We start from the raw sequence: 21,356 nt of genomic DNA, 5'->3' as shown, positions 1-21,356 counted from the left end.
TTTTGTTATTCGCACTTTTTCCTTCTTTTTCCTAATACATTTGCCCTTCATGCTTAGCACTTCTCTAATCATCTCTCTCACAAAATCTCATTCCCCTCTTTCTTTCTTTTTCGTTGCTTTACATTCTTGAGGGCAGTCCATCTCTTTCTTTCCTTTCACTTTTTCATCTTTTTTCTCTCCTTTCACTTTTTCATGCTTTTTATCCTTCAATTTTGCATCTGGGTATCCTTTTTTTTTTCCGTAAAATCACATGATTCGAGCTACCAATTTTGTTGTGTTTGTTTTTGTTTTAGCAATGTGTGGGGTGAACCTTTTGTTCATGTTGCTGTTGTTTTCTTCCTTGATTAACTGCCTATTTTCTTTCTACGTTGTGGTGGGGTTTTCCTTTTCTTTCAATTTCTTTTGGTTTAACTCCATTATTGTTAGTTTGGTTTGGTATTTTGGAGAATTAGGAAAGAAAAAAAACAAAACCAACCCACCAACCCAACCCGGCCCAACCCAAAGTTTTTTGGGTTGGGTTGATGCTTGCACATTTAACCGATAGGGTTGATTTTTTGCCAACCCGAATAATTTGGGTTGGTCCATATTTTTTCCTCAACCTGGCCCAACCGGCTTATATACACTCATAACTGGATGAGCCAAATATATTATCAATTCGATATACAAATCTTCTTCCACATTTTTCTCTTTTTCTTGTGGAGCTTTTCTTTTATGACCATCATTTCATGCGGTTCTTTTGAGATTTAGATGATTATAACGACCAACTATGAAAAAATAATTAGTTCTTATTTTATTGCGGTTATAACAATTGTCAAATTCACAACATTCACTTCAGGGAATGAGATGTTCCAGTTGGTTAATATTGATTATTTTCATCCACATCTATTAAAATTTTCAACATTCATTTTAGGGAAATGTTGGTTCTTTAGTTAACTAATGTTTATGATTTTTCAATTAATAACTCGTCATCTCATTTAACCACGAGAAGAAATTAAGATAAGTAGCTCGTGTTGATAACATGTTGTAAAAACGAGGCACAACCGAAATACGAAAAACTGAGAAAATATAATATTAAAATAACAAAATATATTATATAAATAAATAAATAAGAAAATTAAGAAATTATAAACAAAACTCAAAACTTCTTCACTTTCTCAAGTAATTTGGAAAATCCTCTAATGTTGATGTGTTTTTACAAATCCACCAAATGCCACTATTTATAGAGAATTTGGCAAGCATGAGATGAATTACATCACCACTAAAAGTGAGTATCTTATATACACATGGCATGAGTGTTGGATGATTAATGGGATGACATGTGACTATAGCCACTGAGCACACTAATGGGCATCTATATATTAATAGTATTTATAATAATTTTTGTATTTTTCTATTATCTCTTCATTACACCAATAAAAGAAAATTACTAAAATAATGCACAAATAAAACAAAATACAAAACTGTAAATTATTTAAACAAGAGTCGAAGTCAGACCAAATACAGTATGTACAAAAAATATTATTGATGTTGGATTTAGTGTCTTAGATCTCATATATCTCTTAGTTTTATTTTGTTAATACAAATTATTTATCTAATAAAATAATAAGTATTTTATTTGACATTTAGACTACATTAGTTCAATCCACCAAACTAAGATCCAAGGTTATACGGTGTCACTTGTATAATATGTGGTAGATATACAAAGTCTGCTGTAAATGGATAATATTGGGTTCTTTATCCTAGTAACATTACGGATATGACCCACTTTGTAATTGTTACATGAGTTATGGTGTTACAGACAATATGATCCACGTTGTTCATGTGAAGACATGTGAGTGGGGTATCCCGTAGAAAGAGTTTATACAAGACCATACCACGAAATAATTGGTTTCTCTTTACACGTTTACTTGAAGAAAGCAATACTTCACTATCATGACCATCGTGACTTGACCTTAATTTTGAGTCAATTGTAAACTTCTTTTTATGAGAGTATTCCTTTGATCTATATGGGTGAGAATGACCATGTTAGCCGACTCAACAAGCCAATCATTTTGGAAATTTATTCAAGTAGGGAGTTGAGAACACAACTACACTAAAAGGAGTTCACTTCTTCTCAACCTAAGGGAAAGTAGATGAATTACACTATTTACATCTAATTCCATGTCTTGAACAATAAGGCCTCAACCTCTTACTAGCTTAGGAGGTGTTAGTTTATAGTTAGACTATAAATTATTTTGTTTATTAGAGAAATCAATGGTACTTAGAGCGTTAGATGTAACTACAAAAAGATAAAACAATAATTTCATCCAGTTGTAGTTATGAGCATTTCGTTGAAGGTCAACTCATTGTTGATTAGTGATAACTTGTAGAAATACAAATTATTATAGGCTTTTATGTAGAATAATGGAACATTAACGCATTATAAAGAAAGAAAGCATGTAGCAAAGTAGGTTAAAATAGAACGAATGTGCAATGCAAGTAGCAAAAGAGTAAAACGCATGTTTATCATAGTTTTTAGTGTCGTAATACAGGTTTTTAGAAGAAATGGATTGGCGAAATGAAGGAATACATCAAGCGATTCAAGCTCACGTCAACCAATTAGGCAACAAAAGAAAATGATACTAAGCGATGTACATCACTAGAAGACGAGAATGGTTAGTGAGATTGTCAGCTGAAGGACGAAAGGATGTCTACAACGTTGTGCAATAGTGTCAAAGAATTAATGATGCCTCAAACTATATTAAGTCCCATCGCTCCTTGCTTATAAATACAAGTTCATCTTCTTCATTCATAGTGTATCAGAATTCTGTAAAAAAACTCAACATCATCCCTAACTTTTCTTCTCTACTTTAGGTGAGAGCTTAGAGTAAGAGTTGAAAATAATCCAAATCCTTCTTCCCTCAGTGTAATAGGAAAAAATGGAGCCGAAGAACATTATAGACTTTGTTCGGAGGCTTAACTCATTTCATCTCCTATCCATTTGTAGTTTTTATTTGAATTGTATTTATATAATGAATTCCATGGCAGAAAGGCTTAAAGTTTTATTTTTGAATGTAATGAACATATATCCTCACTCTCCCATCTCTTTATTTGTCAAGTACGTTACCCAAAATTATGATTAGTACAAAATGGAAATAGCTCGTAGGGAATTTGAATGTGTGTATTAAATATCATGTTTAGTCGGTGTTATCTTCAACGCGTTTGGGCTTTATTACTTGAGAAAGTAAGAGCTAATTAAGACCTTACTAAATAACCAATGAAAGGATTGTAGCAATACAATCAATTCGCAGAATTCCTCCTTAACATACATATCAGAAATGCGAGCGTATGTGGCAACCAGAGTCCAAGAGGTAGCTAGCCTTAAAATAGGATGGATTATTAGTAATGAAATCAAATAGTTAGAAGTGAATGATGTGGTAATTTCAAGTACTTGCATCCTGAAAGGTGAACAATTTTAGTGAAAGGCCGGATAGAATGCTCGCCTTAAATTTGAACTTAACATATGCTTCATATCGCATTAACGAACTACTGACCCTTTGTACCACATCATATTACATTAATGATCTCATCTAATTAAATTGAGTTCAACATCATACATCATAAACCATATCCACATCATCTCTGTCACCTTACACTTAATGTACATAATATGATAGATACTGTGAATATAATATATTGTATAGATACAACATGGAGTTAGTTTACACGTTATGATCAAGAGAAATCATAAGTTTCTTGTGTTCATACCTGACTTATCTAGAAAATCTCTCTTTTCACTTACAGTTGGGCAAGAGAGAAGAAAACTTGTAGGCAATTGACATACCTTTAGAATTAATCTTTTATCGCAAGACCTTATCTTAAACACCTAGTTTAGTTGTATGTTTCGAGCTTTAACGTCATATCTACGTATGTAATCAAACAATCAATTAGTTATATCCATAAACACAAAAATACATCTACAGTGCAAATAGTGTAGCTATTAGTCTTTAGTAGAATGATCGGTAGTTAATGAATTTTAATTAATTAAATTAAAAGAGTTTAATTAACTAACCTCATATCATTGAAGCTTATAAACCGTAAGGTCACAAGGTCTCCTTGTTAACTCACTAAGGATAGCGACAATGAGTTATTTGAATTGTTCAATTTATTTAAGAGAAATTTTACATTAATCGATTAATATAAAGTATATTGCATTTTGATACATTATAAGATATAGTTAATTATAGATTTGATCTATAATCTAAACTGTTGAAAATAATTATACTAAGGGTATTTGTGTAATATTTATATCCTTGTTTATTCCTTTTTTGTCAATGCCCATTATGACCTATATATATTCCATCCTTTGTATTCTCTCGAGATAGAGAAATATAGAACTCATATCATGGTTTTTCCTTTCTAAACAAGGGTTTCCTAGGGGTGTTCAAAAAAACTGGTAACCTAACCAATTTGGATTATCCAACCGAAACCGTAAGGGTTGGATTGAGTTAGATTTTGTGTTGGGTTGAGTTGGAATAGCCACCCCAATTTTATATATATATATATATATATATATATATATATATATATATATATATATATATATATATATATATATATATATATATATATATATATATAAACCAAGTTACCTAAAAGTAAACTTACTTTTGAATGAACGTTATAGACTTGAAACTTGAATGTATAACATATACATGTCACCTTCCACCTTGCACCTTGAGTGACAGTTTGTACACCTTAGATATTGAAAACAATATGAAATTTTATCTAAATTATGAAGAGATGGTAAAAGAACCAACCCGCCAACCCAACCTGAATTTTTTGGGTTGGATTGACCCTTGCATATTGAATTGATAGGGTTTTTTTGCCAACCTGGCTACATTGGGTTGGTCCATAACTTTCCTCCAACCCGACTTGTACACCCATAGGTTTTCCACTTACATAATTGTTATTCTTTCTAATTCTTCTTTTATTATTTTTATATAGTTTTAGAGTCATGGATAACATTAACAAAATCCTAGTCGTCATTAATGAAAATCAACCAATGGAAAACCCTACCACAGAAACATTAACCACCGACGATAATCTCACCATCCCCGCCGCCACCGACCTCACCAATGTGGCTGCTATCGACTAGTATCTCTATTGCCTACATAGTCTTTATCTATACAATCCATCCAATTGTCGTTGTTTGTATAGTTCGTACAATAGTTGTTATCCGTAGAGTCCGTACCGTTGTCAAATCTAAACGATCGTGTAGCCAAATCTAAATGATCTTATAGCCAAATCTAAACGATCCTATACCAAATTTTGAATTTTTTTAGATTTGGAACCCCAAATTTAAATCATGGTGTAGCCAAATCTAAACGATCCTATACCAAATTTTGAAAATAAATGGTTTAGATTTGGAGTAGTCAAATTTAAACGATCTTGTATCCAATTAAATGGTCGTGTAACAAACCAAGTTACCAAATATATTAAGATTGTTGATGAAATATTTTTAGTAATTTAAACGGTGGGTCTATGAACTTTTTCATTTTCGAAATTGTTCAATAAATACTTTGCCTTTTTTTATATTTTTTAAAAGACCTTTTAAAAAATCTATAAAACCTTAATGGGTCGTTTGATTTCTAACTATTTCTCTCCAAAACAATTATACTCCCTTAACTCTCAACTCGGCCGAGTGCGAAACACGCTTTTCGTTGTTTATCATCTCATCGACAAATCCCGCCTTTTTAGCACTCAACACTTCACTTCCCATTTTTCCCTCCCTCTTCATTCTCGCTGTTTCTTATCCAAATTTCTGGGCAGCCATTAATGTCCAAACTCCTGCTCTCTCACGCTCACCTTCTCACACTTCCCTACAATCACCGTTCCTTTTCTCTCAACCATGGCCTCCTCCCCATTCGCTCAGTCCTCTCTGCTCCAGACAAGCGAGGTAGAAAGAAGCGGCAGTCTCGCCACCAACAACAATTGCAACTAAAGGACGATGATTCCACTTCACTTGAGAACTCCCTTCGTTTCACTTTCATGGAGGAACTCATGGACCGCGCTAGAAACCACGATCCACTTGGTGTTTCTGATGTCATTTACGATATGGTTGCTGCTGGATTGAGCCCTGGACCTCGCTCCTTCCATGGATTAGTTGTTTCTCATACTCTAAATGGCGATACTGAGGGAGCGGTGAGAACTCACAACCTCTCTCTCTCTCTCTCTAATTGTGTGTGTGTTTGTAAATTTGTTGGTAATGTTGTTCTTGTTTTTGGTGTGTTTTTAGGCAATGTAGTGGAATTGTATACGTGCAATTTAAGATCTAGTGCTTAAACTTATTCCCTATTCCTTCCTTTTTCGGTTATTGGATGTTTTGAAGTATAGGATCTTTAACCCTTGTTTTCTCTTTCCCGTTCGAAAAACTTAGCTTCTCGGTGTCTTAATTAGATGATGAAGTTTTCTCCTCTAATATGTCCTTCGCATGCTCACCTGGTTAACAGAAGGCAGGGATATGTATAACGTTGACTGTATGGAAGTCTCTGGTCTATTTGTATATATGCGTGTGGGTGTCTATTCTTTTATTGAATCAGGTGTATCTGCACTCTTGCTCCATCCATTGTCATGTAGACGTGTGGGATACATTTTTGTCCTAACAAAGTAAAACTTGTTTTGGTCCCAATGTAATTTTTGTTTACAAATTCCCGGATAGATATGTATTTTTCTAAATCTTCTGGGTATGATGAATGTAGATGCAGTCTCTGAGAAGGGAATTAAGTTCTGGACTTCGTCCTCTCCATGAAACTTTTGTTGCATTAGTTCGGTTATTTGGTTCCAAGGGTCTTGCTAATAGAGGCTTAGAAATCCTTGCTGCCATGGAGAGATTGAATTATGACATCCGTCAAGCATGGCTCATTCTTACGGGTAAGCCTGAACTTCCTGTTGAGAATGCTCCTAATAGATACTTTTTAGTTATGTTTATGTTTATGTCTTAGTTGCATGAATTATTTTGACTAGAGGAACTCGTAAGGAACAAATATTTGGAAGATGCCAATAAAGTGTTCTTAAAGGGTGCCAAAGCGGGTCTCAGAGCCACAGACAAAATTTATGATCTTATGATTGAGGAAGATTGTAAAGCTGGAGATCATTCAAATGCCTTAGAGATCTCATATGAAATGGAGGCTGCTGGGCGGATGGCAACGACCTTCCATTTCAATTGCCTTCTTAGTGTCCAGGTGATGTTTCTTACTATTGGATAATTTAGTGCATGTCTTTAAAAGTACAGGTCCAGTGATTTGAGGCTTATGTTTTTAGTTAGGCAAGGTAGAAACCTTATTATAATGGTTCTGGTAGCGTGCTAATATTTCTATATGTACGTTCTTCTAGGCTTTACTAATTTAACTTCCATCGGTTAGTGTCTAGCAATAAGAATTTTTTTTATTCAAATGTGTTACTCTTAAGATTCTAAACCTGAAACTCAGAAAAATCTCAACAAGGGCCAAAACAGATACAATACTCTGCATTAATATATTGATATCAAAATAAAATATTCAACAGCCAACCATTAACACAAATACAAGAAATAAAAGCAATAAATAAAGACAACCCAACTCTTTCGAGAAGGCCGGAAACTTCTCCTAGAGCCAATTGCAGACTTTAACCAAAATCAATACCTAAAAAACCCAATCCCCAAAAACATTCCCTATTTATACTCCCTTCACAGTGGGCGCTCGGGTGCTATTCTCTCTTTGGTACAGTGCATTCCCCTTTTTACCCCTTCTTTTATATGTGTGCAGAATCGGGGGTCTAACATTACCGCTCGACTCGGATTGCACCTTGTCCTCAAGGTGGAAAGATGGGAACTGTTGTTCTGTTAGGTGTACCATCTTCTAAGTTGCCTCACTATCCGACAGTCCCTTCTATTTCACTAGCTATACGTTTGCTGCAATTTCTTTGTGTCATCTAATTCCCAACTCTAACTCTGGCCTCAACTGTAGTTCGAACTTCTCGGGCAGCGTCGGGAAATGATGTTGCACCTGCAGATTGTGCCCAACTTAAGCTTTCGCTATGATATGTGGAAAACATCATGAATGCTAGCTTCCAGTGGCAATTCCAGGCGTTAAGCAACTTCTCCATTCCTTTCTATGATTTGGTATGGCCCAAAAATTTTTGGTGAGAGTTTCTCACTTCTCTTCCTTGCTAGAGATCTTTGTCAGTAGGGCCTCAGTTTTAGATACACCTCATCCCTTGCTTGAAAGTTCAGATCTCTTTTTCTTAAATCTGCTTGCTTTTTTTTCATCTGGTTTTGAGCGATAACTAAGTTCTCCTTCAATGCATTGATGATCAAGTCTCTTTGTTGCAGCAGCTGATCAACACTATTGTTTTTTTTTGAACAAGAACATTAAGCAACAAAATTTACTTTGAATAATGCTAATGGCCAAAACCAGAAACTAAGAAACTAAGAAACAATTCCTTTCCATAAGTTTGGTAGCAAAAATTTAGAAGCATAATGAGAAAGTTGTACTATTCATGCAGTTCAAAGATCAAACAGAAATAAGACGACAAAACAGGGTAAAAGTTCAAAGAAGAGAAAATTCTGATAGCCACCCTTGAGATCATCAACCGCATGGTAAGGAATAGGTGTCACAGTCTCCATTAAAGCACCTTCGATGATGAACCTTGGTTTGGGACCTTCTGGTTGCCTCTTGGTGCAAATGACTACACCTCCGGTCTTGGCTTAGGCCTTCAGCCGGTCATTCTTCACCTTCCTCAAGTGGAATTCCTCAGTGCATCAAGAAGGCTGCATGTGCTCGACTCGAAATGAATTCTCTTAATAATTCTGTTCCCCACCTGCTTGTTGATCTCAAAACCAATGGTGCGCTTTGTATCATTTCATACGCGACCTGTGTGACCATGGTAAAAATGTTTTCACCCGCCGTCCAGGAAATATTTTGTCACTATGGATGTTACTTTCTATGAGGACCGACCCTACTTTCTTGTTAGCCATCTTTAGGGGGAGAGTGTGAGTGAAGGGTCTAACAACACCTTTGAATTTATCGAACCTCCTCCTAGTACCGTGTCTGACATTGATCCTCATCCCATAATCCTACACACAAACCAAGTTTCTTGGAAAACATATTACAGGGGGAATCTCAGAAAGGAAGTTGGGTCCCCTACTAGTCAGCGGCCGACTCTAGTCCAAGACTCCGACCCTTCTCGAGATTAAGGTATGGAAAATCCTACTGAACCTTGTACTAATAATACGATGAGTGAGAATGACAAGTTTGATGTTGCTATTGAAAATGTGGAAAAAAAGAACAGTGGTGATGAAACTGAGGTCAGAACAGAAACCAATAACAATGAAGCTGAACAGGATCATACAGGGAAACTTGACAAGTATGATCCTTCTCTTGATCTTCCTATTGTACCGAGAAAAGGTACTAGGTCCTGTACAAAACACTCCATATCTAATTATGTGTCATATAAGAATCTCTCACCACAGTTCCGAGTTTTTATTGCCAACCTTGACTCTATCACAATATTGAAAAATATTTACATTGTTTTAGAGTGTCCTGAATGGAAGAATGCTGTCATGGAAGAGATGGAAGCTCTTGAAAAGAATAACTTTTGGGAGATTTGTGCTTTACCCAAGGGACACAAGCCTGTGGGATGCAAATGGGTGTTTACTCTCAAATACAGAGTAGATGGAACACTTGACAGACACAAGGTAAGGTTAGTTGCAAAAGGGTTTACTTGGACCAATGGTGTTGATTATTCAAAAACTTTTTTTCCCGTTGCTAAGTTGAATACTGTTAGAGTTTTCTATTCTATTGCTGCAAACGAAGATTGACCTCTATATCAGCTGGACTTTAAGAATGCTTTTTTGAATGGAGATCTAGTAGAAGAGGTCTACATGAGGCCCCTGCCTGGCTTTCAAGCCTAGTTTGGTCAGTAGGTTTGTAAAATCCAAAAATCCTTATATGGTCTGAAACAGTCACCCAGAGCATGGTTTGACAGATTCACTACCTTTGTCAAGTCCCAAGGGTACTGTTAGGAACACTCTAATCATATTTTATTTACAAAAGTTTCCAAGACAGGGAAGATTGCAGTTCTGATAGTTTATGTGGATGACATCGTTTTGTTTGGAGATGATTGAGCAAAAATTAGTCAACTTAAGCAGAGAATGGGTAATGAATTTGAAATCAAGGATTTGGGAAATCTGAAATATTTTCTTGGAATGGAGGTGGCCAGATCCAAAGAAGGCATCTCTGTGTCTCAGAGAAACTATACCCTTGATTTGATCGAGATAGGTATGTTGGGATGTCATCCTGTTGACTCTCCTATTGAATTCAACTGTAAACTAGGAAACTCTGTCGATCAAGTTCCAGTTGATAAAGAACAATATCAACGCCTTGTGGGTAAATTGATTTACTTATCCCATACTCGTCCTGATATTTCCTTTGCTGTGAGTGTTGTCAGCCAGTTTATGCTGGTTCCCTATGAGAACACATGGAAATTGTCAAAAGAATTTTGAGATACTTAAAAATGACACCTGGTAAAGAGTTGATGTTTAGAAAGACAGACAGAAAGACCAATGAGACATATACTGACTCGGACCGGATAGGATCTGTTGTTGACAGAAAGTCTACCTCTGGTTATTGTACCTTTGTTTGGGGAAATCTTGTAACTTGGAGGAGTGAGAAGCAAAGCATTGCGGCTAGGAGCAGTGTCGAGGCTGAATATAGGGCTATGAATTTGGGAATATGTGAAGAAATTTGGCTCCAGAAAGTCTTGTCTGATCTTCATCAGAAATGTGAGACTCCATTGAAGCTCTTTTGTGATAATAAAGCCGCTATTAGTTTTGCTAACAACCCAGTTCAGCATGATAGAAGTAAACATGTTGAGATTGATCGACATTGATCAACATTTCATCAAAGAAAGACTTGACAGTGGGAGCATATGCATTCCGTACATTCCTTCGAGCCGATAGGTTGCTGATGTTCTCACCAAGGGGACTTCTCAGACCAAACTTCGACTTTTGTGTTAGCAAGTTGGACCTCATTGATATTTACATCCCAACTTGAGGGGGAGTGTTAGAATTAGTAGGCTTAGCCCATTGGGGAGATTTTCTCTAAATATTCGTTCTTTTTTTTTTTTTTTTTTTTTTTTTTTTTTTTATCTTTTTGTACTTTTCTATTTATTCCCCTATTGTACCTATTGTATTATTATCAGAAAAATAATAAAACTAAAAATATCGTTGTTTTTCTCTTGGTTCTCGGGTTTCCACGTAAGCTTGGTTTTGTGTTTATTGCTTTCAATAGTATCCAAAAACAAAGATAATGAAATGAAATGAAATGACATAGAGCTATGAAAGACGTTCGGATGCTCAAATCTAAAGTGGTCGAAAACATAAGACCTTGATATCAACATCCTTTCATGAACAAAAGACTGAAAAGCACATCTAAACTGGGCAAGACCAGGGCCCTTTCCTAACCCTCCTTGTCGAAGGCCTCTTGAATTTTGCCTCCTGGTTGTCCATTTATAAAGATTAAATATTTGGGGTCGCGCATGCAACCCATTATCCATTTTATCCATTTGCCATCAAAAGTTTGTTTGCGCCATTACTTTTTCTAAAAAGTCGCAATCGATCCTATCAAAGGCTTTTTCAAGGTCCAGCTTAATCAACCACCCTTTCTTCTTTTTTGCTTGGTACTCTTCCACCACTTTGTTGGCAATGAGAATGGAATCGATGATTTGCCTTCCTTCTAAAATGGCACTTTGAGGAGGGTCAATAATGCTTGGCTTGATCTTCTTAAGTCTTTCACCCAATACTTTTCCACCAGCTTGTAAGTCAAAGTAGTGAGGCTTATTGGCCTGCAATCTTTCACCTCTAAATCATCCTCTTTTTTCTTGATTAAACAGATGAAGTTTTCCGTTATACAAGCATTGAGCTTCCCATTGGCGTAAAATTCTTTAAAAAGGGAATGAAAATCACTCTTCAATTTATCCCAAACTTTGATTAAGAATGCTGGTGTGAATCCATCCAGCCCCGGCACTTTACTTCTTCCCAACATTTTCAGTGCAGATTTTATTTCTTCTACTGATAATTCTGAGGTCAAGCTTTTATTCTGATCATTGGAAAGTACTGCCCAGTTTAGTGGTGAAGGAAAGTGGCCAGCTTGTGGAGCTTTTGTGTATAATAGTCTGTAGAAGTCAAGAATTAACCTCCACATATGAGGAAGTTGGAACCTCTTGGTCGTTGACTAATTCGGAAATCAGATTTCTTCTTTTTTTTTTTGGCAGCTGGAAACCGATGGAAGAACTTGGTGTTCTCATCCCCTAATTTCATCCAAGGCCCCTTTCCTCCCTTCTATATAGCTCCAGAAGGTCAGGGTTCAGTGTCCACTTTAGGTTACTACTTTCTGATGCCAAAGTCAACTGCTCATCCTTAACTTCTTCATTAGTCAAAGCTTTCAGCAAGCTTTCTTCATTATATTTTAGATTTTTCACTGTCACTGTTCCATTTTTTCAGCTGTGTCACTGTTCCATTTTTTCAGCTGAAATTTTAAGGATCGAAGTTTGGAAGATATAACAAAGCCTGACCAACCTTGGTTACTTCCAGAATCCAAGGAGTTCTCAATGAGTCTGCAACGCTGTTTGTCGAACAACCAACTATTGTAGAATCGAAAAGGGGAAGGCCCCCAACTAAAAACCCATGCCTCCAATTAATATGGGGAAGTGATCCGAGCTTAATCGAGCTTGTTGTGTGACTCTAGTATCTGCAAACAAAATTCCCATCGGAATTAATTAAAAATTTGTCTAGCAAGGATTTGGAAATTGTGTTGCCTTCTCTGGACAAGTGAATTTCCCATTTGAGAATGGAATTTCAAACAAGTTTGAATCTTCTATAAACGTATTGAATTTTCTCATACCCTTGGTTTGTCATCCAATGGGAAATCTCTCCTGAATTAATCTTGTAACATTAAAGTCCCCTCCCACACACCATGCACCTAAGCAAAGAGTTGCAGGGGAATTAAGTTCCGGCCATATGAGCTTCCTTTCTTGATGAAGTGTAGGGCCATACACGTTTGAAATCCAGCAAGGCTTCTTGCAAACAGTTGTGCATTTAACTGAGAGAGAAAATCTTCCTTTAATAACTTCAGACACCGAGATTTACTTTCGTCCCACATAGTCAAAGTTCCTCCAGATCTACCAATTGATTCAATAAAATCCCAGCCAATGTCTTTCGAACTCCACAGAGCCTTAATTAGAGAGCTGTCAATAGTCTCTTGCTTTGTCTCCTGAATTAGAACAACATCTGGATTGGTCAACTTTAATACTCTTCTCAAGGCCAATTGTTTTGATTTATTTAGGACGCCTTTAGTGTTCCACGATATGATTTTCATGTTTTCGCTTATTCAGATTTTCCTTAGATAAGATCAATTTTGCAAGCAGCAATGAATGAGACTAATTCTAATGGTAAGATTTCTGCCGATTCTTTACGGCATACCTTGGGTTCAGGGGTGAGAAAAAGCTTAGGAAGATCTAGATCCAATGCATCATTTAACACTATTTTTAAAATAATAAAAAAGCCCAAAGGCCGGCTTTGAACCTTGGGACGTCACAAAAGGCTCGCTCCTGAGGCCTTATTTTGTGAGCCTCGCTTCAAAAAAGGTGAGGCATTAGATCCATGCCTGGAGCCTAAGTGGGCGCTCTGGAGAGCTTTTTAAAGCTCCGTAAATTCCATGTGCACCGCATGTGTTATGCTTGTTATTCTTAAAATATGTTAATCTTTTTCTTCAATCGCTTATAAACACTTTAATTTCTTAAACATTTCATCATTTTATGATTCATAATATTATATTTCTTTGTATATACAAAATATATTAATATAGTCCTATTATGCATCTCACAATGTGCTCGTGCGTAAGCCTTAGAGGACTATTATGATTTAGAACGCCACTAGAAGATTTTTAAACCTATATTCTTGTGCAATGACTATGTAATGGATGATATTTATTTCCTTGATGCTATTAAATTATGAAGTCTATAATTATTCTCCATTTTTGTGTGAAGACTTGCAATCTGTTAGAGAGATTAAACTGATATGATTTATATACTTGTTTAGGCTACTTGTGGAATACCTGAAATTGCTTTCTCAACATTTGAGAACATGGAATATGGAGAAGGTTAACATTTTATTTTCCTTTTCTCGTGCACTTTGTTTGATATTCTCGATAATGCTTGGACAATCTATATTTCATAGTAGATAATTGTCTTTGGTAGTGCGTGTATGTGCTTGTTCTCGTTTTATTTCTTTTCATATGCTTCAAAGTAATTATGTTTTTTCAAAAATGAATTTTGTGTTTTTTTAAATGAAAAATTCAGCTTTCATTAAAAATAAACGAAAGCTTACACGTGGAGTACCAAAATAAAATAAAATAAAAAATAAAGAAAAAAGAACTCCGAGAAGAGCCAACTAGAAGGGACTAGGCCCAATCACCTTAGGCACAAACCTTTGAACATGATCCATCTACCATACAAAAGATTTAACCTTCTTTGAATATTTGATCTTCTAGAAGACTAGAACATGTAAGGCAGTCCCAGATTCACGACCTCCACATGTTACCAAGGCCTTTTTCTTGTTCAACACCCTATCCACGAAATCCCTGTCCACATGATTGTAAGCTTTTTGAGATTTAATTCGTGTTAGGGTACCTGTGTAACAAGTTGGGCATGATCAATAAGCTTTTTGAAATAAATTATATCAGCTTGTTACATAGTTACAATAACAAGTCCAAACATAGCTTATTTGGTAAGCATTGTGAGTCAATTTATGATCTCACCCATAGTAGAACATTGGGATGCAGTCCAACAAATTCTATGTTACCTTAAGGCTGTACTTGGACGTGGGATCTTATATAAAGATCATGGTCATGTGAACATTCAATGTTTTTCAGATATTTGGGCAGGACCAAAAGAAGACAGAAGATTTACTTCTGGGTATTGTGTTTTTGTTGGAGGCAATTAGACAAGCTTCTTTATTAATAATAAGGACTCAATGTACAAGAGAATTATACAAAGAGTGTAATAAAGAAGTCTACACAAGCGAAAGAAAAACTAGGGGATCAGAAGGTGCACTCGGACATCTCAACTAGGTTGACACCCTTTAGCACCAAAATATCATATCCCAAATAAGACTAGCCTATTAAAGCAATGAGAACAAAATCCAGCCTTTTACAATGAGATCGAGATCTAGCCTATTACAGCAAAACTGAAAGATCACCAAAAACCAGAGAAGAAATAGGGCAGAAGTAAAATGTAAGACAGTGCAAAGGCTGAGCCTTCTTAATACAACAAAATACTACAGTGAAAATCAAGAGGAAAGCATAGAAATAAGCTCCATGGAAGTCCAGACCAAGTGAACCTCTCATTTTGTGGTGTGCCCTGTCTGGAATTCCAGATCATTGCTCCATGAAACCCTCATGCACCTTTTGATCCTTAGGATTTATTATTCTTTATATTATCTCAGTGTACTCCGAGACTTTGTATCTTTTCATTAATTCAATGAAAATCACATTCTGCCCCTTTGGGGACATTTGATAAAATTGGAACGATACAGAGAAGATTAGTATGGGCCTTGTGCAAGGATGACACGTACAATTCAACAAAAATCACTTTCCTTTTTGAACAAATGTTAGATGTAATCTTGATAGTTCTAGACATGCAAGACTTTGTTGTCATCTTAGGCATGGATTGGTTGGCTGAAAATCATGCCAACATATATTGCTTTTGACAAAATTCATACCAATTTGATGTATAACCAAGTAGGAACTTTATTCATATGATCAAAGTTGTGAAAATACAAGCGAAGGGGTCCTATTTATAGGTCAAATAGAATAACTAAAAGGTATTAAAGTTTAACTAATCTAGGATTAACCAAGATTCATGAGGAGATTCTTTTTATTTGTTGGGCGAGAGCGAGTTTTAAATTTGAAGTGGCCAAGATCGAGGTCTTACCTAAAGTAGGTTTGCTACAAAAGAAAGTCGATCAACCAAGGCACATGGGGAATGTTCACAGTGTGGTTGATGTTAAATCTATTAAGGTTACTTTGAAGTGAGTGCCAATTGTTAGAGAGTATGCAGATGTTTTCCTAGAGGATCTTTTGGGGTTGCTACTATTCTAGGACATAGATTATTGGTATTGAGCCAGAGCTCGACACAATCCCTATATTCAAAGCCCCATACAGAATGTGTCTAGCTGAGTTAAAGGAGGTTTAGACCTAGATTCAAGAGTTGCTCGATGAGGGTTTCATACGTTCAAGTGTGTCACCTTTGGGTTCACCATGTTTGTTTGAAAAGAAAAAGAATGGTTCTCTGCATCTTTGTGTTGACTATGGAGAGTTCAACAAAGAACAAGTACCTTCTCCCTAGGATTGATTATCTCTTTGATAAGTTATAGGGAGCCATCGTTTTCTCTAAGATCGACCTCTGTTTGGGTTACCGTCAATTAAGATTAAAAGATAGTGATATCCCCATGACAAAGTTCAAGTTTAGATATGGGTATTATGAATTCACTCTAATCTCTTTTCGATTGACCAAAGATCTTGCAGGTCCATCAATGAGGTATTCGAGAAGTTTCTTGACACTTTTTTGATAATATTTCTGGATGATTTCTTGGTATATTTCAAGACAAAGGCGGAACATGAGTGGTGTACTTGACTTTCTTAGATCTCTAATTGGAGTCATAATAAAGAGACAAAATAAATTAAAAACCTCAGTACAAATAATAAGCCAAACCAAACCAAACCAAACAAAATATCATCACACATTTGCTAGAGGAATCCACAGCCAAAGCCAAAGGAAAGGAGGTATTGCTAGAATTTGAGATTGACCAACTCTAACAAGATAAATTCAGCAGCGAAGGAACACACCAGCTCACCACCAGATCAAGTGAAGGGAGACTAAAAAGGGGAAGGTAGGAGTAAAAGTGTAAAGCTCATTAGGGTAAGAGAGAGAATCCTAGAGAGAAAATGTGAACGGTGAATGTTGGGTTGCTGGTGAGCCCGAGATGAAGATCAGTATCCATTGAATGGTTTTGGTACCCGGAAAAGTTGTTGTGAAATAGACTGGGGATAGATTAAAAATCAACCACAAAAGAGCTAGTGTTGGATTTTAAGCTGGTTTTCATCCATTCAGAATGTCTTTTATGCTCGAGACCCAAAAGAAGGGAAAAAATTCGAATCAATATTACAAAACCTTCTTAAGGGTTTCAATAATTACCGTCTGTTTTGGTTTATTTATTGTTTCGGTATATCTACTGGAAGAATGAGAAATTCAATAAATGTGATCTGGTTTTAGCTGGTTTTGCTTTTATATGCAGTTTGTAACTGAGCTCTGCTTATATTCTCCATGATTGAAGTTTTGATGTTTTACAACTAAATCATATGACAGATTACATGAAGCCCGATACTGAGACATATAATTGGGTGATCCAAGCATATACAAGGGCTGAATCTTATGATAGGTATGTTCCCTACTGCTCATAAATTTCTTTTTATGTACTATCCACTTTCAGGTGGCGTTTAATTCTTTTGGGCGGGTGTTTCCTTCCTTATTGTGGTATGATGGACAAAATGGTCTTGTTTCCTCCATTTCACGAGCAGATGTTGGGATTTGGTGCATTTTAATACCTCTGCCTAATCCATGTTCCAAAGCTTTTAGTGATATTTCTTTGTTCTGTTTCCTCAGTATTTTGGAGGGGATTTGTTTAAGAAGAAACAATTTCATTAATAGATGAAGTAATGGAGTTGAAACTCTAAACACTTATTGGTGAACTACAACGATGCTCACCACTAAGATAGGATAAAATGAACAAAAAGCTGCTGTGATCTACACCAAAAGAAAGCAGTAGATAGGTACTTTAGAGGGATTTCAAATGAATTCCTTGTTTTTTTTTTCTCTCGAAATAGAATGAATTCCTAGTTGAGTTTCCTGGGTGCACCTCATGATCCCCTTTTGGTTTTGTTTTGTTTGCTCATTGTATAATCCTCTTGTACCATGAGCTTTTGTCATTGTTTATTAATAGTTGAGGCTGTCTCCTTTTCAAAAGAAAAACAAAAATGAAAAAAGAAAAAGAATGGTTATAATAGAACTTTTTAAAGAAAATTCTTGATTTGATGTTTTCATATTATATATTTCTTTGATGGGTTGTTCTTAAATATAGCAAAATGAACCAAAATATTTGCCATTTAAAACAAATACCCTTTTATTTATTTTCTCTATAAATTAGGACTGGGAGGCTATGTTTTGTTTTCCTTTCCTTTTTGGAGAACATCCACACATAATATTTTAAATCCGTTCATTCCTAATCCTTCTCGTCCCAGAAAAAATATATATTTTTTGAAACAGATACAAAACTCTTCATTGATGAAATGAAAACAGGCTAATGCTCAAATTACAATAAAACAAAAGGTCAAAATATAAAAACATAGAAACTTGGGATCGAGTGCACCCATATATCTCAATTAGGTTGACACTTCTATGGTACCTTCATCATTTCCCACAAAACATTTTTACTTACATTAGTTTCAAATTTCATTCTAAACAAGATAAAAGACCATTGTTTCAAAGTATGACATACAAATTCATATCTTCAACCTTTTTGATTTCTAATGCAGGGTAACACTTTAGAAGAGAAGTTTCACATATGCTTGAAAATGTCTTTTTTTGCCTTGTTTACTATTTATCGTGACATATATATTTTCTATTTTGTGAAAGTGTATTTTTTTGTTTCTGAACAAGAAAAAAATTTCTTAATTGAGAAAAAATAAATACTTCAGCGGACACAAACTTTTAAGGGGTGGGTGAATAAAAATAAAAACCTACTGTAAACAATGCAAAACAACAGATAGACCACAATAGTAATATGAAAGCATCCCAGTTTGGGAAGGGCCAAAGGTATGGTTTAGATGTGTTGAGTAATTCATATGAGGCAAAGAATCCGTATGAGGTGCGAACACTTCTAGATATTTCTCAGATATGTTTTTGACATGCGATTTGGGCTATATGTTTTCATGTCGACATTTTTTCCACCCAAAACTAAGTAGCCTATTTAAAAAGTCCATTTTTCCAGTCAAAACTAAAAGAAAAAAAAAAAGAAAATATAAATAATAACTAAATCCTAAATACTACTTAACTAGGAATTAACTAAAATTAACAAATGTGCAGTGAAGGCAAGTTCTCTCTCGCCTCTCTCCTCTTTCCTCTTTCCTTCTGGCTGCCAATAATTTCATCCAAATATGGAGGTAGTCAGCTACAAAGTCCTTGAGTCTCGTTACTGTACTTGGAAAGAGGGAAGTCAGATTCACGTTGAAGATGTGGAGGCTTGCATGATCTTGTTAGTCTCTGAATTTAATCTAGAATAGTTGTTGAAGGCGGTCTCAAAATTATTAAGAGGGCCAGAGGACAAGTTCTTTCAAAAACTGGGTGAAGTGGATAGAGGTAGATTGAAAGTTTCAAAATTATTTGGGCTATATGTACTCAGGGGAAAACAAACAGGGATGGAGATTCTTTCTAAATATGCTGGACAATTTCTATTATAGGGAGGAATATGTAAAATGGTTTTCTAGAAATCACTTGAAGCACATTCCCACTAAATAAGTAAAGCAACCCGAGTTATGCAGAAAAAGTCAAACAAAAAAAGTGCAATGCTTTTGTCACAAAGAAAGTTTTAGGAGAATGGAGTAGTCTTGTAGTGTTGGTTGATACAAAAGTAGTAGAGGTTTCCCCTTGTCCTTCCTAAGGTTTGTATACCAGAAAGTAGAAGCAATGGGTAATTAGGAATTTTGAAGTTATCCCAACCAATTTTGAAAACCCCTGGATTGTTACTAAGCTCTTTGCCTTCGACGATTGGAGAAAGATTCGAAAAATGTTAGATAACTATTTTAAAACAAAGATAGTTATTAATCCTTTATTGGATGAGAATGCTCTCACTAGTGTTGACCAAGGCTCGATAAAGGATCTCATCAGTAATGAAGGCAAATGGCAGGCAATGGGTTCTTTTCACCTAAAATTCGAAAGATGGGATAAACGCGAACATGTCGGTCGCTCACCATGAAAGGCTATGGAGGAAGGCTCAAAATCAAGAACTTCCCTTTGGATTACTGGAGCAGGAGAACCTTCGAGGTTATAGGGGGCCATTTTGGGGACTTGAAAGCATTCCCATGGACACTTTAAATCTTACCAACTGCGGAGAAGCTAGGATTGAAGTTAAGCAGAATCTTTGGGATTTGTTCCCTCCACTATTGAGATTAATGATTCTAAAGGGGAAACATTTTTTTGAACTTTGGTGATTTTGAATGTTTTAAACCCTCCCTTTCCTACCGGCGGTACACTTATGGTTAATGATTTTAAAAATTCCATTGACTTGTTAAGAATTAGGGAGGCTTTGCAAGATGAAGGTTCGTACCTCTCTTTTTTTCCCTCGGTTTTAAATGTCCCAAAATCCACTTTTGCACGTCTACACATAGCAAGAAATCATTTGCAGTTCTGGAACACTTTCAGAACCCTCATCGGCGCCAGAGAAGATGAAAGAAGCAAGAAGTCAGGCCAAAACTGCCTTAATTGCACCGAAAACTGAAAAGTCATCTTTATTGGGTTTTGTAAATCTTGTTAAGGACAACTGTTTGGTTGGGGCCACGTAAAGTCAAATTCCCCTTTTAAAAAATCGGTATTTGAAGGGTCAGAAAAAGAAAAGGAAAATAGAAAGACACCTTTAATTAATGTCATGGGTAATTATAAGTTTAGTTCTAGAATTAATGCTGCCAACCCATTGAATTCTCTATAGAAGCACAATAATCTCTCTCTCAAAGAACCTCAGTCAGATGCTGCAGTCCAAAGTTCTTCAAAAACCAACATTTTAAACAGTTTTAGTCAGAGTAAAGAAAAAAAACTCAACTCCCTGAAATTTTGTCTGAAACATTTCATTTGAAAGTAGGCGCCATTTAACAACGCATTGACTGCTCTCCTAAAGTCTGAATCGATTGGGCTTGTTCTCTTGAGGCCCCTATTTTGGATCCCTACCAAAAACATAAACTTACGCCCTCCCTTTCTGAAGATAATCGGACCTCTTGGAGGTGTGTAGTTTCAAAATCCAGGCCTCTGATTCTCTCAATAGGTCAGTAACTGATTTTCCTGCTCCAAAAATTTTCAATTACTCGAGTTTCATGGACCCTAACACAAAAGTAATGTTATTACGAGGTTCTCCTTGTCATTCTGTTGTCTCCATCAAGAAGCAGATAGATTTGGAGATAGACTCACCCTTCAGTGTTAGTAGTGAAGAGTCAATGGGCTTGAGATGTCCTTCT

The 21,356-nt window shown here is 35.9% G+C and overlaps 1 protein-coding gene and 1 non-coding gene across 4 annotated transcripts in view; both read left to right on the top strand.

The window, feature by feature from the left end:
• Positions 1-5,651: 5,651 nt before the first annotated feature.
• The window catches only part of LOC103487261 (uncharacterized), a 45,764-nt gene continuing 30,059 nt past the window's right edge, over positions 5,652-21,356 (top strand). The window contains exons 1-5 of one of the 3 annotated variants that reach the window (XM_008445524.3): positions 5,652-6,183; positions 6,741-6,912; positions 7,006-7,223; positions 14,117-14,177; positions 17,443-17,515. In XM_008445524.3, coding sequence (XP_008443746.1) covers positions 5,818-6,183; positions 6,741-6,912; positions 7,006-7,223; positions 14,117-14,177; positions 17,443-17,515 — 890 coding nt within the window. In that variant the 5' untranslated portion in view covers positions 5,652-5,817. The remainder of the gene's footprint in view (positions 6,184-6,740; positions 6,913-7,005; positions 7,224-14,116; positions 14,178-17,442; positions 17,516-21,356) is intronic. The other 2 variants (XM_008445525.3, XM_051081462.1) reach the window with 2 other exon arrangements.
• Positions 15,572-15,674, top strand: LOC127148327 (U6 spliceosomal RNA). The gene has a single exon (XR_007819206.1). It is a non-coding gene; the product is annotated as a U6 spliceosomal RNA (small nuclear RNA).

This window comes from Cucumis melo, chromosome 2 (assembly GCF_025177605.1).
Source record: "Cucumis melo cultivar AY chromosome 2, USDA_Cmelo_AY_1.0, whole genome shotgun sequence".
Lineage (NCBI taxonomy): Eukaryota > Viridiplantae > Streptophyta > Magnoliopsida > Cucurbitales > Cucurbitaceae > Cucumis > Cucumis melo.
The sequence above is the reverse complement of the archived record's forward strand: the minus strand, read 5'-3'. Positions and strand labels throughout refer to the sequence as shown.